The sequence below is a fragment of the Chlorocebus sabaeus genome, chromosome 5 (assembly GCF_047675955.1).
Source record: "Chlorocebus sabaeus isolate Y175 chromosome 5, mChlSab1.0.hap1, whole genome shotgun sequence".
NCBI classification, from domain to species: domain Eukaryota; kingdom Metazoa; phylum Chordata; class Mammalia; order Primates; family Cercopithecidae; genus Chlorocebus; species Chlorocebus sabaeus.
In genome coordinates, this window is record NC_132908.1 from 18,127,145 (window position 1) to 18,144,298 (window position 17,154).

Sequence of the window (17,154 nt, forward strand, 5' to 3'; positions counted from 1 at the left end):
TTAGGAACCTCCGTACTGTTTTTCTTTTTCTTTTTTTTTTTTTTTTTTGAGACGGATCACCCAGGCTAGAGAGCAGTGTTGCAATCTCAGTTCACTGTAACCTCTGCCTCTCCGGTTCAAGCCATTCTCCCGCCTCAGCCTCCCAAGTAGCTGGGATTACAGGCGCCCGCCACCACGCTCAGCTAATTTTTGTTTTTTTAGTAGAGACAAGGTTTCACCATGTTGGCCAGGCTGGTCTCGAACTCCTGACCTCAGGTGATCAGCCCACCTCTGCCTCCCGAAGTGCTGGGATTACAGGCATGAGCCACTGCACCCGGCCCCCATAGTGTTTTTCATAGTGACTGCACTATTTTACTCTCTTACCCACAGTATGCAAGGTTTTCTTAAAGGATGGGTTTGAAAGTTTGATTCATTTTATTTGTTTAGAAAAGATAGGAACCACCAGGCACAGTTGCTCACACCTGTAATCCCAGCACTTTTAGGAGGCCAAGGCAGGTGGATCACCTGAGGTCAGGAGTTTGAGACCAGCCTGGCAAATGTGGCGAAACCCCATTTCTACTAAAAATACAAAAATCAGCTGCACGTGGTGGCATGCACCCATAATCCCAACTACTCAGGAGGCTGAGGCAGGAGAATCATTTGAACCCAGGAGATGTAGGTTGCAGTGAGCCAAGATCATGCCATTGCACTCCAGCCTGGGTGACAAGAGCGAAACTCCGACTCAAAAAACACACACACACAAAGAAAAGACAGAAACCATTTGAAACCAGATAAAGTCCCTGGTCCGATTTATTGATGCTTACAAATGTGGGAGTAAACAGTCCCCAGGGTGGCCCTGTCTCCCCTGCAAACAGAGAACTTCTTGGAGCATGTTGAAGTATTCTGCTTTAGCATCAGTAGTCGTCAGCCTAGTCCGGGACTAGTTTGTGGAATAATCTTCCCTATATAATCAAACTGGCGCATTTCATGTAACAATGTGGTAAGACAAAGTCGACTTGACTGAACAAGTTCAGCGTCACAGTTTTGAGGCCTACTTTTGATTCAGTTGCAATTTGCAGGAAATGGAAATGTTACTACCATCAGTTTTGTAGCACTAACGATCTCTGATCCAGCAGGGAGATGTCTTTTCTCCTTCTTATCCTGGAGAAAAGGTCCTGCCATAAACACAGCAAGATGTCCAGGTCTATGTTTCATCATTCAGTCTATTCCACAGACATTTGTCGATCCAGGAATTAAGGAGTGAGCAAGAGAAGCACACCCCACTCAGGAGGACAGACTTCATGTTAAACAAATAAGTACACATTTAACTACAATTGCTTAAAGCGCCATAAAGAACTACATAAGCCAAGTACAGTTGGCACTGGTCCCCCAAGAGGCTGATGACTACTGATTAGTGCTGGAAAACTGATGGTATTAGTAATAACACTTCCAGCTTCTCGGAAGGCTAAGGTGGAAGGATTGCTTGAGGCCAGGAGTTCGAGACCAGCCTGGGCAACATAGCAAGACCTCATTTCAAAAGAAAAAGTTTTTTTTTTCTTTTTTTTTGAGATGGAGTCATGTTCTGTCACCTAGGCTAGAATGCAGTGGTGTGATCTCGGTTCACTGCAACCTCTGCCTCCCGGGTTCAAGCGATTCTCTTGCCTCCGCCTCCCAAGTAGCTGGGATTAAAGGCATCTGCCACCATGCCTGGCTAATTTTTTTTTTTTTTTGTATTTTTAGTAGAGATGGGGTTTCACCATCTTGGCCAGGCTGGTCTCGAACTCCTGACCGCGTGATCCATGTGCCTCAGCCTTCCAGAGTGCCGGAATTACAGGCGTGAGCCACTGCGTCCAGCAAGAAAAAGTTTTTTTAATGAACCATAGAGACCTCTCAGAGCTCCAGATTTGGGGGAGGGGGTCAGATAATCAGGAGAGATCCCTAAGAAAGTGCCATTTGAGCTGTGATCCGAAGAATGACTCGTAAGTAGTCAGCTAGGTGCAGATGGGGAGAGGAGAGAGCATTCTGGGCCAAAGGCACAGCATGGGTGAGAATAGAGGTGGGAGGTGGGAAGCAGCACTGTGTCCCAGAGGGATTGGAAGAGAGCCAGAGTGACTGGCACATCGAGAGGGCACAGGGGATGCCCGAGGAGCTGGTGAGACAGACAGGACTGAGAGAAACAGCAAACCGGTGCCTGAGAGCCTCCCACCAAGTGGTGATCTGTCTCCCCTCCTCCTCCCCTGCCCTCCCATCATCTCTGTTTGCCCCAGTGCCCTTTCTTTCTTTTCCCTGTTCTTCCTTTTGGAAGAACATAAGAGCTCACCTGTGTTCTGGTTCCTTTTCTGAAGGGCTTTATGATTACTTAACCAACCTCATAACCACGGACCAGCCAACATTTCACAAATATTCACTCAAAACAAGCCTGTTATTATCACCCTCGTTTTGTAGAAGTGGAAACTGGGGTGCAGAGAAATGAAGGGCCAGCAGCTGGTAAGTGACGAGCCAGGGTCCAAGGCCAGGATGTCTGCCCAGCCGCCATGCTCACCTCTCATCTTGGTTCTCCTAGGAAGAGTTAGTTACTTGTAGGGTATTATTAGATTGGTGCAAAAGTAATTGTGGGTTTTGCCATAGAAAGTAATTACTTCTACACCAACCTAATACTTTTTCTCCCAAAGTAAAAGGGGTTTAGTAGAAGGATTCCTGCAGACCAGAAACCCAGAGGGATATTGCTGATGTGGTAGGTGCTGGGCCAGCAGGGAGAGACGTCTGAGCCCCTGCCAGGTGCTGCCTGGGAGCCACTTTGTCAGCATTTGTTTGTTCCACTTGGGAGGCAGCCCTGCCAGGGACACCTGGGGACACCTTTTCCCACTGGAAGCGCCATCTGAATCCAGAACCGTTTTCTTCATCTTTAAAAAAACAAAACAAACAAAAAAACCAAAAAACTATGTCTGCCTTACTTCAGCTGTTGGCACTGAACCATCAGTACAATTTTTGTGTTTTTTTTGAGAGGAGTCTCGCTCTGTCACCCAGGCCGGAGTGCAGTGGCATGATTTCGGCTCACGGCAACCTCTGCCTTCCAGGTTCAAGCGATTCTCCTGCCTCAGCCTCCCGAGTAGCTGGGATTACAGGCACGTGCCACCACACCCAGCTAATTTTTGTATTTTTAGTATAGATGGGGTTTCACCATGTTGGCCAGGCTGGTCTCAAACTCCTGACCTCAAGCAATCCACCCGCCTCAGCCTCCCAAGGTGCTGAGATTACACACTTGAGCCACTGTGCCCAGCCCATCAGTACAATTTATTTAAAAAAAAAAAAAAAAGTTACAACCACTGAAGCATGGATGTCACATGGGAAACTTTTTCCTTGTACAGAAGGTAGGAAATAGTCTCCCACGTCTTCAGTTGTGAGCAGAAGCTCACGGAAATGGTTCACTACAAACCTTTACGTCTCCACTGGTCCTTGTACCACCTTTTTGACAGTGTGTAGCATGGTCCGCCACAAGACTTGTGCATTTGTGTTAAAATGAAGTTGCTAGAACATTCCGATTGTTGTCTATTCCCAAGGCAGATCCTTAAATAAAATATATTTTTGGACAGCCACATAGCAGAACCAAATAGCCTAGTTAAAAACAGCTGTTAGCAAAAGAAGGCAGGGGGAAGTTCCCAGCTGAAACCAGCTCTGAGTGGAAGGCAGATCATAGCATGGGCAATTTTGGTATGTGTAGTTTGTGGATGTCAGACTTTTGAGCATCTTGTATTCTCATTCTTGCCAGTATCATAAGAGCAAGTCTTTTTTCTTTTTGTAAGACTGTCTCACTCCATCACCCAGGCTGGAGTACAGTGGTGCCATCACAGCTCTCTGTAGCTAAGACCACAGGCGCACACCACCACATGTGGCAAATTTTTTTTTTTTTTTTTTTGTAGAAACAATATTTGTTATGTTGTTGCCCAGGTTAAGAACAATCTTTTTTTTTTTTTTTTTTTTTTTTTGAGACAGAGTCTTGCTCCGTCACCCAGGCTGGAGTGCAGTAGTGCGATCTCTGCTCACTCATCCCCCACTCCTGGGTTCAAGCAGTTCTCCTGCCTCAGCTTCCTGAGTAGCTAAGATTACAGGCACGCACAACCACACCTGGTTAATTTTTGTATTTTTAGTAGAGACAGGGTTTCGCCATATTGGCCAGGCTGGTCTCAAACTCCTGACCTCAAGTGATCCGCCCATTTCAGCCTCCTGAAGTGCTAGGATTACAGGCATGAGCCACCGCTATCTAGCCCAGGCTAAGAGCAATTCTCACAGATATTAACAGCTTGTACAAAACATCCCACACCCCTCCACAATTGTCCTCACCCACTTGAAAGTATGACTGCAATAGGTACACACATTCACGCTGGATATAATGGCAATGCTGTTCTCATACTCCATACTTGTATTCTAAGTAGCTGACTACATGTATGCCTCCCCTCAGTTCACAAGTTCTATAAATTCAGAGATGCTTGGTTTATCTGCAGAGAGGCAGTGCGAATATGGTACCAGTAGTTAGAAATGTCCACTCTGGAGCCAAACTGCTGGGGCTTGAACCTTGGGTCCCCCATGTACCAACTGTGTGACTTTGGGCCACTTAGCCTCTCAGTGGCTCATTTCCCATCTGTGAAATGGGGCTTCATCATAGTATCACCCTGGAACATAGAAAAGCTATGGTAGCTGCTATAAATGTTAACTGTTTTTGTTTTCGTAGCCACTGCAGTGCCTGACACATAGAAGGTACCCAAAAACTGCAGTCCATTCAACAGTATTCACCCAATGCATGTCAGTGTCCAGCACTGTCCCAGGAGCCGGAGACAGGGCTGGACTGAATGTCATCAGGGACACCATCCACACTGAGTTCCTGGAGGCGCCATTAACAGAATACGGTGTGCAACCAGCAGACCTGGAGGTGTACTTGCAAATGCAATCGATGACGTGCCTGTCCTCCTGGAGGTTATAGGCTAGCATGAAACAGAGAGAACCAGGAAAATCACGAGATATTGTTGGGCAGGTCACTGAAGGAATACATAAGATCATTTCAGATAGTGAGAAGTGCTCTGTAAAAATCAAGACAGAGGCTGGGCGCGGTGACTCACACCTTTAATCCCAGCACTTCAGGAGACTGAGGCAGGTGGATTGCTTGAGCCCAGGAGCTTGAGATCAGCCTGGGCAACATGGCAAGACCTCATCTCTACAAAAAATACAGACGTTCGTACAGAAATTTGCCAGGCGTGGTGGTATGTACCTGTAGTCCCAGCTCCTCAGGAGGCTGAGGTGGGAGGAAGATCGCTTGAGCTCAGAAAGTGAAGGCTGCAGTGAGCTGTGATCATGCCACTGTACTGCAGCCGGGGTGACAGAGTGAGACCCTGTCTCAGAACCAACCTCACCCCCTAAAAAAAGGATGATTTGTGATGAAGAGAGAGTAAGACGGCTGCAGATGGAACGTCAGGAAAGGCCTTATTAAGGAGCTAATGTGTGAGATGAGAACTGCAGGCTACCAGGGAGCCAGTCTGGCCAAGCCCTGGGGCACAGACTCTAAGCAGAGAGAATGTGCCTGGCTGGAGGCCAGAACCTGGATGTGTGTGCCGGCCCCTGGTGCCACTCTGTGCCCTTTGTCCTATTCTGTGTGGGGGAGACTGGCTTCTGGGGACTGCCTCACCTATCCTTCCTCTGGCTCCCCATTTGTTCAGCCAGCAGGAGGCAGCAGCATGACACAGGGCAGGAGGAAAGCGAGGCTGGGGTATTTCTCCCCCATGCTCGTTGGGCCATGTTTTGGCAATGGCTTTGTTCCTGCACCCAAGACCACATCTTGGACTAGATGGCCTCCTGCCGCTGCGGGTTCCTGTCATGCTGTTCTCCCTGCTGCTGCGGGTTCCAATCGTGCTGTTCTCCCTACCTCCTGCCTCCTGCCGCTGCAGGTTCCAGTCATGCTGTTCCCCCTGCTGCTGCAGGTTCCAATCGTGCTGTTCTCCCTACCTTAACGTGGCTGGAGTAAGGGAAGGGGACCTGCATGGGGCAGGCCAGCAAGGCCGTGGAGGCGGCTGGCTGTGCAGAGCTTCTGCACGGAGTGAGAAGTCTGGAGAGCTTTCAGCGGGGCTTTCCCAGACTCACATGCACTTTTTGGAATGGAATTGAAGCTGCTTATTTTTTTACGCCCCAAAACTTTTTATAGATTCAGTTTAGCATCTGAGAAACACCGTTTGCTATAAACTGTGATTGTCTCTCAGGTTTTGCCTTTCCCAAGAGAGCGTCCTCTATTTGGCTGTTACTGCTGCTGAGCACCCCAAAGAGCGAGGCTCTATTTAAAGTCACCGCCTCGAGTGGTGACAGGGATCATCCGGGGGCTCACCCAGCCTAGGTGGCTTCTGCCGTTCCGTCTGCTACGATACCCGCAATCTTGCTTTTGTGGTTAGAACAGGGCTTCCTTTTTTTTTTTTTTTTTTTTTTTTACTGCCACCACCCACAGAAAAACAAGAGTGTAATTTTGGAAACAGGCCATTAAGCTGACAGGTAACTTTGCCTTCTCCTTCTTGGGACCCAGAAAGGGACTCTCAAAGCTCTTTTGCCCAGACAGGAGCGTTTTCATTCGTGGGAATCACATTTTGTCGTTTTCCTCCGTATTGTTTAACCAGGCTTGTGAGTGGGTCTTGCCTTTATTCAGTAACTGACAACATTAATTTCTCCACAGCTGCTGAGGGAGGATCTGGGTTTCTGTGTGATTTTCTTTTTCCCTCCTGCTTCATCTTTGGGATTGTTGATCCTTTTTTTTTGGTTCTCTACTAGGATCATCCTGAACATGGGGTCCTGTTTCTTGTTCGAGAGCTTCTCAACGTGATCCAGGACTACACCTGGGAGGACAACAGCGATGAGAAAATCCGCATCTACACCTGCGTCCTGCATCTCCTCTCCGCCATGAGCCAGGAGACGTACCTTTACCACATAGACAAAGGTAGCAGAGCCGCCCTCACCAAACCGTGCTCCACGCGGATTTCATGAAAGGCAGACAGAATGCTTTCATTTTCTCTTTATGTTTTCTCCCTTGCACTTTAGCTCCCATGAACCTCTAGTCCAGGGTCTCACTGCATTTACCTGATCTAAGACTTACCTGGGGCAACTCTTAAGAGTACAGATTCTTGGGCCAGGCGCAGTGGCCCACACCTGTAATGCCAGCACTTTGGAAGGCCAAGGCGGGTGGATCACCTGAGGTCAAGAGTTCGAGACCAGCCTGGCCAAAAGAGCCACAACCCGTTTCTACCAAAAATACAAAAATTAGCCAGGCATCATGGTGCACCCCTGTAATCCCAGCTACTCAGGTAACTGAGGCAGGAGAATCACTTGAACCTGGGAGGCAGAGGTTACAGTGAGCCAAGATTACACCACTGCACTCCAGCCGGGGCAACAAGAGTGAAAACACCATCTCAAAAAAGAAAAAAAAAAAGGAGTACAGATTCTTCAGCCCCATCCTGCCCTTGATTGATTGATTGACCGAGACAAGGTATCAGTCTGTCACCCAGGCTGGAGTGCAGTGATGTGATCTCAGCCCACTGCAGCCTTGATAGTCCAGGCTGAAGCAGTCCTCCCACTTCAGCTTCCCAAGTAGCTGGGATTACAGGCATGTGCCACTGCACCCAGATAATTTTTAAAAATTTTTTGTGAAGACAGGGTTTCACCATGTTACTCACGCTGGTCTCATACTCCTGGGCTCAAGCGATCTACCCGTCTCAACCTTCCAAAGTGTTGGGATTGTAACCATGAGCCACCACATCTGGCCTTTCCTTCTTAATTTGCATCTTTAACAAGCACCTGAGATCATGTTGAACATCAGACCAGTTTGGAGAAACACTCTTTAAAAAATAATAATAATTTCAACTTGTATTTTAGATTTAGGAGGTGTACGTGCAGGTTTGTGACAGGGGTATATTGTGCAATGCTGAGGTTTGGGGTGCGAATGAGATAGTACCCAGTGGTTTTTCAGCCTTTGTCCCCTCCCCTTCCTCCTCCCTCTAATAGTCCCCAGTGTCTGTTCTTCCCATCTTTATGCCCATGGGACCCAGTGCTTAGGGCCCACTTACAAGTGAGAACATGGCAGTAGTTTTCTGTTTCTGCACTAGTTCACTTAGTGCAGAATAATGGCCTCCAGTTGCACCCATGTTGCCACAAAGGCCATGATTTCATTCTTTTTTAGGGCTGCATAGTATTCCATTGTGTGTATGTACCACATTTCCTTTATCCAATCCACTGCTGATGAGCATCTACGTTGATTCTATGTCTTTGCTGTTGCAAATAGTACTGCAGTGAACATACATGTGCATGCGTCTTTTCAGCAGAATGATTTATTTTCCTTTGGGTATATACCCAGTAATGGGATTGCTGGGTCGAGTGGTAGTTCTGTTTTCAATTCTTTGAGAAATCTCCAAAACTGCTTTCCACACTGGCTGAACTAATTTGCATTTCCACCGACAGAGTGTTAAGTGTTCTCTTTTCGGAGGAACCCTCTTTTGGATCAGTGTGCTACACAATAAACTGGAACAATGGCTAAATATACACATGCATGAGCTTCATGCCAGGCCTGTTCCTTACCAGTCTCAGGCAGGACCCTGGTGTGGGTGTTTGCCACCTGCTCCTCAGATGATGCCAAGGCTCAGCGGCCCTCATCTGGGTGTTCTGGAGGAAGGAGGTGGCCTTGCTCCCCCGCCTGCTACCAGACATTTTGAACTTGCTACTACAAGTTGGGAGCAGCCTCCTCATGTCCTGGACTTACCACAGGACATCCCAATTCCAGGCCTTTTCCCACTGAGCCCAAGTATCCTCCTGCCTGGCAGACCCCCAGTTCTAATTTTTGGATTCCAAAAATTGGTCTTAATGTCAAAAGTGCTTTGGCCAGTAATTGTATACTTTACGGTTTAAAAAACCGTCTCTACACTTGCAAGTTGCAGTGAACACATTAGCAGTGCTTAAGGGATGGCCAGCTTTCTGTCATACCTCTCAGGCTTTCTCTAGCTGGGTCTGGGGACGGAGGATAAATGTGACTTAGGGAGGCTGGTTCATAGCAAGAACGATGATGGCTACCCTGATCTGAGCACTTACTGCGTGCCAAGGACTACGTCAGGCTCTACAGGCCTTTTTCCCCGAATCCTTACAGCTTTCCTATGAGGACAGGCATTCATGTTCCCATTTTATGTATAAGCAAGAGGAGATCCAGAAAGACAATGTGATTTACTCCAGGGCTTCCGGTAGTTAGTGATGGAAGTGAAACTCACACCCAGAGCGGTGGGACTGCATTAGACTGCTTTGTTGATTACAAAATAACAGTGTTGGCTGGGCACAGTGGCTCGTGCCTATAATCCCAGCACTTTGGGAGGCAGACACAGGCGGATCACCTGAGGTCAGGAGTTCGAGGCTAGCCTGACCAACATGGCGAAACCCCATGTCTACTAAAATTAATACAAAAAAATTAGCCGGGCTGTTGGCAAGCGCCTATAATCCCAGCTACTTGGATGGCTGACGCAGGAGAATCGCTTGAGCTCGGGAGGCTGCAGTGAGCCAATAATGTGCAACTGAACTCCAACCTGGGTGACAGAGCAAGACTCCGTCTCAAAAAAAAAAAAAAAAAGAAGCAGTGTTTTTATTAAAGCGTATTATATAACATATATGCAATAAACTATAGAGCTCAGTGAATTGTCACAAAGCGAACACTCCCAGGTAACCACAGTCCAGATCAAGAAATAGAACACCTCCTTCAGTCAGCATCACCACCCTACTCTCTGAAGACACACCACTCTCTCTCCTGACTTCTAGCATTTATTAATTAGTTTGCCACTTTCTGAATAAGTAAATGGAATATTTTGCAAGCGTTCTTTGGTATTTGGCTGCTTTAATTCAGCATGATGTCCAAGATTCATCTGTGTTGGTATGCAAAACTGTAGTTCACCTTTTGCACGGCTGTATAGTATTCCTTTGTGTAGATGTACCAAAATTTATTCATTCCTTCTGGATGGAAATTTGCATGTCCAGTTTGGGGCTATTATGAGTAGTGTGGCTGTGAACATTCTTGCATGTATTTCTTGGTGTACATTCCCATTGGCTGTCTGCGTGGGGGTGGCATTGCTGGCTCATAGGATCTGCTTATCTTCTGCGTTGGTGGATACTGCCTCATGGTTTCCCAAAGGGTTAAACCAATTGACATTCCCACCAGGCACGAATGAGGCTTCCATTTGTTCAGTTGCTGTGGTCAGTCTTTTTCATGTCAGCTGTTCTAGGAGTGGAGTCTGCATTTCTCTGATGGCTGGCGAGGTTGAACACCCTTCCCTGTATTTCTTGGCATCTTTGTTTCCTCTTTTGTGAAGTGCACATTGGAGGCTCTGAACTTCAATGAGAGAAAGCTTTGAGGACCAGATGGAGACCTGGAAGTGAGGCTGTCAGAGGAGCTTGCCCTGCCCTCTCTGCTCCCTCCTCTCCTTCCTCTCCCTCAAACAGATTCAGTCCATCCTTTCTGTGAATAAGCCTGCCAGTGAAGACTACCAGAGCCAGATTGGCAGCAGAGGGAGCGAGGCTATATTTGATAAGCAAGAGTGTAGTTTTCTAGCTTTTAAAGATGAGAACAGAAGGATGGATTTTCTTTTTCTTCTTCTTAGTCCAGCTGTGTTTACTTTGAATGCACAACTGTGACCTGCCCAGCGTCTTGGTAGGAGACCCAGGGAGGCACGGAGGCCCTGCAGGCTGTGGGGGCTCCTTTTTCCCCGTGTGCTTCCTCATTGTAGGGAGGCTTTGAGACGATGTTGACACAGCTTAGAACTTGGAAAAGAGAGGTTGAATAATTTCTGCATTTTGGGAGGATGCCTTGGCCACTTTCTTCCCAGATGAAGAAAAAGAGAAGGCTCTGACGCTGCCTGGAGCAATCCCTCCAGTACTTTCACACGAGGTTACCAGAGAGTGTGCATGTTTGATGTAGGAGTGAAGAACAGACCTGGATCCTCAGTGTTTATGGATTTAGTGTGCAGACAGTATGTCTTCATTGGAAGAGTACAACCCAGGATGCTTCTGTGAAGCCAAGGCGGCCCTCCTCACTCTTCCACGTCACCTGCCAGGCCCTCAAAGCGTTCGGGTTTGCAACTCAGGGTGGGACAGATGCAGAGATTGTGGGCTATTTTTAGTGGCCATTTGCAGGGGACATCTTTTCTCCCCCTCGTGAGAGCTGTGTCTGGACTTGAAGGCCAACAGTACACTCTGACCTGACCAAATTCCTTTTAATTCTCAAATTCGCCTTTTTCTCTCTCCCTCTATGACCTCCAAGTGTTAGCATAGAGACTTCATTTCTCCCTCCTCCCCCTTTTTCCCCCTTTTGCTAGTGAATTCAACCTTTAGGACTCAGTCTAGATCTCACTGATTCCAGAATCCTGTCCCAAGCATAGATTTTAGGATCCCGTGATCCCCTGTACTGGCCCCGCTTCCTTGAGCCTGGGAAGCAGAGGTTGCAGTGAGCCAAGATTGTGCCACTGAACTCCAGCCTGGGCGACACAGCGAGACTCTGTCTCAAATGGTTCTGCACACTACTGCAATTGCCTGTTTGGGTGTCTGTAGCTCCTTATAGACTATGAGCTCTGTGTCTGTGAGGGTAGGACCAGGTCAGCCTTGTCCCCCACTAGGTTCCCGCTCCTAGCCTAGAAGCTGGCGTGGAGCAGGCCTTATGCAGTAGGCGTTGTGTGTGTGTGTGAGTAGCCTGCTTCAAACACACCTCTGGCCCCTCGGGGTGGTTGGACCTTCCCTCTTCTCCATTGCTGGGCTGTTCAAAATGCAGGTGAACTCCAGCCTGGAGGAAGACTGGGAATTTATGCAGGAACTATTCTGGTCCTCACAGCAGCCATGAGAAATTCCTTCGCCAGCTGCAGTTTGCTGCTCTGCACGATCAGGTGCTGTTGAATGGCTGAATTGAATTCTTCTCGCGTCTTACAAGAATAACTGCCGTCCCCCACTGGGGAGGTAACAGTCATGACACAGCAGCCAGAGCCAGCTTGGAAATTCTGAGATTGACTCCTACGGCCCAGGGCCATTAACTCCCAACCTGGTGTCAGACGAGCAATCGCAAAGGAAACCTTGGGGAAGTATCCCAGCAGAGTCCCCATAAACGAGCAGTTAAAGATTGGATAAGAGATTCCTGTGACCAGAGAAGCTGGGGAACAAAGGAAACCAGGTTTTCTCCTTGTTCTTAGGCAATATGCCTGCGACCTGCTTTCAAATGGTTCAGCCAAAAAAAAAAAAAAAAAAACGTGTGTGTCTGTCCATCCTTGTAGAGACAACAAGAAAGAGAGCTTGCACAAAAGTAGCAAAATGTTATCAATTGGTGATTCAAGAAATAGGTGTTCATGGCCGGGCACAGTGACTCACGCCTGTCATTCCAGCACTTTGGGAGGCCAAGGCAGGAGGATCACTTGAGGTCGGGAGTTTGAGATCAGACTGGCCAAGGTGGAGAAACCCCATCTCTATAAAAATACAAAATGTAGCCCTGCCTGCAGTGCAGTGCCGTGATTTCTGCTTGCTGCAACATCTGCCTCCTGGGCTCGTGATCCTCCCACCTCAGCCTCCCGAGTACCTGGGACTGTAGGCACACACCAACACATCCGGCTAATGTTTGTATTTTTAGTAGGATGGGGTTTTGCCGTGTTGCCTAGGCTCGTCTCGAACTCCTGAGCTCAAGTGATCTACCTGCCTTGGCCTCCCAAAGTGCTGGGATTATAGGCGTGAGCCACTGTGCCTGGCCATCTCGTGCTGTTTGTCCCTCACTTGTACACAGGCCCTACTGTGTTTCTCATAAATATTGTCTCTTTTGATTGTGTGTGTCTGAGGCAGTATCCTTCCCACTTGTTTCAAGACAGTGATGAATGTTCTCTCAATGGGGCGAGAAGAGCACAACAAATCACATTCCAGCAGATAAGCTAAACTGGATGTGGTTTATTAAAGACATCCCTAAACCACAAAACTGGATTGGCTCTGTGCACATGTGGCCGCATGTACACAGCCACACCCCAAGGCACAGGCATGGCTCTTGGTTTATGAGATATCCACACACTCGGGACGGTGACCCAGATTGCAGGCCCGTGCCAGGCGAGAAGCAGTGAGCACCGCTGCTGCCCCGTCCTCCTTCCTGACCACTGAGTGCTGTGTTGGCTCCAGAGCTCTCCCTTTAGCCTGGGGGTTCAGATGCTGAACTGGGCTCCCCAGACAGAGTGCTGCTTGTTCACACCCAGTTATGCTTGGCCACATACAAGTCCCTCTCTGGTAACTGGAATGAAAGCAGCTATAAGAGGATCCGGTGGAAAAGGTGTGTGAGCTCGTGTGGGCGTGGAAGAAAAGAATTGGCTCTGTAGGCAGAGCTGGTGGTTTCGTTGTGAACTCCAGGGTTTGCAGCAGGCTGGCCCTAGCCAAAAAAAGGAAGGAAGGAAACCACTGAAGTGTTCGCAGTAGGGACCAACTCAGTACATTCTGTTCCATCATACAGTGGGATACTATGCAGCCATGACAACAAAGCAACAGAGCTGTATGCATAGGGCCCCCTTACCCGGTGTCTCTTTTTTTTTTTTTTGAGATGGAGTCCCACTCTGTCGCCAGGCTGGAGTGCAGTAGCGTGCCAGTAGCTGGGACTACAGACACGTGCCAGCACGCCCAGCTAATTTTTGTATTTTTAGGAGAGATGGGGTTTCACCATGTTGGCCAGGATGGTCTCGATCTCTTGACCTGGTGATCCATCCGCCTCAGCCTCCCAAAGTGCTGAGATCGCAGGCATCAGCTCAGCCTTTTTTTTTTTTTTCCCCCAAGACAGTCTCGCTGTGTCACCCAAGCTGGAGTACAGTGTCTCGATCTTGACTCACTGCAACTTCTGTAGAGATGGGGTTTTGCTGTGTTCCTCAGGCTGGTCTGAAATTTCTGGACTCAAGTGATCCTCCTGCCTCAGCCTCCCAGAGTGCTGGGATTACAGGTGTGAGCCACTGATCCCAACCCCAAGAGTTATCATTGAGTTGAAAAAAACAAAGTGTAAAGCAGCACAGAGTGTGGTGTCTGTTTCGTCGCCCAGATTATGCTCTGTGTGAAGGTCAGTTGAGAGGAAGGAGCGGGGAGGAAGGAGTGGGGGAGGAGGAAGGGAGGAGGAGCTCAAACTCCGGCTATCCTTGGCTAGGCCTGTCTTACTCTAGGCAGTGCTTGTCACAGGACGAGACCAAGCAAACAGTGGAGGAGCTTTTAGCAAGAGACATTATCAAAGGGATTTACACTTCTAGAGTAGTTGAAATGGAAAATCTCTGCAGTCCTTCCAAAGCCAGTTTTGAGGAGAGGGTGACAGGGCAGGCAGCTGGATGCGGTAGCTGAGTGTGGGCTCTGGAATCAGACTTCATGGTTTAGGATCCTAGCTAGCTAGGACCATCTCTGAGCCTCTTCTCCCTAAAAGGGAGATATTAATATCATCTCTTGGCTGGGCTGGTCGCTCACACCTGTAATCCCAGTACTTTGGAAGGCCGAGGCAGGCGGATCACTTGAGGTCAGGAGTTCGAGACCAGCTTGACCAGCATGGTGAAACCGTCTCTACTAAAAATAAATAAATTAATTAAAAAAATAGCCAGGCATGCTGGCAGGTGCCTATAATTCCAGCTACTCAAGAGGCTGAGGCAGGAGGACTGCTTGAGCCTTGAGGCGGAGATTGCAGCGAGCCAAGATCGTGCCACTGCACTCCAGCCGGGGTAAGAGAGAGAGACTCCATCTCAAAAAAAAAAAAAAAAGCCATCTCTTCACATACTGGTTGTGGGGGGCTCTGCAATGAGGCAGTTAAAGCCGTAGCCCAGTGCCTGGCAGCTGCTGTGATGATCATTGTCATTATTAACGTCCCCCTCCCCCCAGCTTCCCCCCACGCACACACAGGCTGGAGCGGTGACTTCCACACCACTGGCTTAGACTGTCCTGCAGGCCGGGTGTTTCGTTTGTGATTCCCAAGGCCCCAAGCCCAGTGGGAAATTTCCACCACTTCCATTTGCCCTGCCACGACTTCCTGCCATCTGCTGACACGGTGTGACATGACACGCGGCTGCCTCTCCCTGGCCAGCACGGCCGTGGGGCTTGGGTCTGTCTCACTGTTCTTGTTTGTTCAACAGTGGACTCCAACGACAGCCTCTACGGGGGAGACTCCAAGTTCCTGGCAGAAAACAACAAGCTGTGTGAGACAGTGATGGCTCAGATCCTAGAGCATCTGAAAACCCTGGCCAAGGACGAGGTGGGTGCCCTCTGCTGTCCTCCACCCGCCTCTTGCTCTGAAAGCACAAGTTTCCAGGGTGGTTTGATGTTGGTTCATTCTAGAAAGGAGAATGTGTCATGTGAGTAATGTTTATGTGCAAACCACTTCTCCAGGGCTTTGGGGCCTTCGCCCCTGCTGTTTTCTCTGCCTGGACCGCGCCTCCCCCAGGCCTTCCCTGACTGTTCCTTCTCATCATTCAAATCTCAGCTCAAAGAACCTCCTCAGAGAGGCCTTCTCGGACCCTGTTTCAAGGAGCCACCACCACTTGCATGCCTCTGCCCAACTGTCCCTGTGGCCCCTGTTCAGTCACCGTCTGAACTGTTGTGTGTTTGTCTGCCTGTCCCCCAGCTCCTGGGGGGAGCTCCCTCCAGCCTCCCTCAGGAGGGACCTGGTGAGTCTTGAAGACCTGACTGTGTCTGAATGACAAGACAGGGACTCTGGCCCCTGGTAACTCTCTGCACCACCCCACGTCTCATGCAGAGCCTGGCCTCCAGCAGAAGCTCCATCAGTTTATGGTGAATCAGTGATAACGTGGGATTGCTATACCTGGGCTCTTTCAGTGCTCACAACAGCCCTGTGAGATGTAGGTGCTGTGTTTATTTCCACTGAATGGGAAGGGAAACTGAGGCTCAGGGTTATTCAGAGCCCTTGGTATTTCCTCTGGCTGTGATAAAACAGCAGAGATTCCAACCAGGATTCCCAAACCTGAACTTTGCACTGCCACATCGCCCTCCTCAACCAAGGACTTTCCACTTCACTTTTCTTTTTCTTTTTGTTTTTTTGAGACAGAGTTTTGCTCTTGTTGCCCAGGCTGGAGTGCAATGGTGCGATCTCAGCTCACTGCAACCTCCGCCTCCCGGGTTCAAGCGATTCTCCTGCCTCAGCCTCCCGAGTAGCTGGGATCCAGGTACCCGCCACCACACTTGGCTAATTTTTGTAATTTCTGTCGAGATGGGGTTTTACCATGTTGGCCAGGCTGGTCTCAAACTCCCAAAGTGCTGGGATTATAGGCATGAGCCACGGTGCCCGTCCCACTTCACTTTTAAGAAGCGGTCTGTGGTCATTAATAGTAGGCTCTGTTTTTCCAGCCTTTGTTATACATTAAGTGTAGTATAAAGAATTTTGCGCATGCATTATTTCACTTAATTCTCACAGCAGTCCCTTTATGCTGTACAGATGAGGAAACCGAATCCTACGGCGGTAGCTGTGGAGTATGGTCAAGGCAATTTTCTGGAAGCCCTGCTCTTATCCACAAGCTAAATTCTTTTTATCAGATGTTGTGTCTTTCATATTTTCACAACAGTTTGTTTTTCATATTCTCCATATAGATAGTTGATTGACTGATTTCAATGTAATTTCCATCTAGTACAACCCAATTAACTACCTGGTTCTCTTCCCAAGTTATGCTGACCATGGCTTCCCTTTTTGCAGCTTTGGCCCAAATGTGTGAGTGACACATGAGTCCCAGAGACCCTGTCTCAGACGTGGCCAAGTCAGTTACTTGTGTAGACATAGGTGTGTCTCTGTCACTGTGGTTAGGACGGATTGCTGTAGTGTAGTCAAGATGGAGGCATAGGGGGAAGTTGGCTGCATCTTGGGAGTCACAGCCAGTGCCTGGCCTCTGTCTGCGTCCTTCCCTCACTTTCTGCCTCCAAGCACTTCTCCTGGATCTTGCCCTTTATCTGCTATGAGCTGTTTGCTCAAAGCTCTGAGCATCTCGATTATTTTATTCCCACCTAGCAAAAGATGTTGCCTGATAACTCATTCCTGATATCTTCCTGGCAGGAGAGGGCCTCTGTTCTCTCACTCTCCTCCTCCTCAGTTCCCTTCCCCAAACCTAAGAGGATTTTTGGACCCCGGGTTCTCAGTGCTCTTCCCATGCT

General features: G+C 48.6%; 1 protein-coding gene across 2 annotated transcripts in view; it reads left to right on the forward strand.

Moving 5' to 3' along the window:
* VPS35L (VPS35 endosomal protein sorting factor like) overlaps nucleotides 1-17,154 on the forward strand; it is a 147,229-nt gene that overhangs the window by 120,925 nt on the left and 9,150 nt on the right. For both annotated transcript variants that reach the window (XM_007986967.3, XM_007986973.3), the window contains exons 28-29: nucleotides 6,781-6,946; nucleotides 15,132-15,250. In XM_007986967.3, the coding sequence (XP_007985158.2) occupies nucleotides 6,781-6,946; nucleotides 15,132-15,250 (285 nt within the window). The remainder of the gene's footprint in view (nucleotides 1-6,780; nucleotides 6,947-15,131; nucleotides 15,251-17,154) is intronic.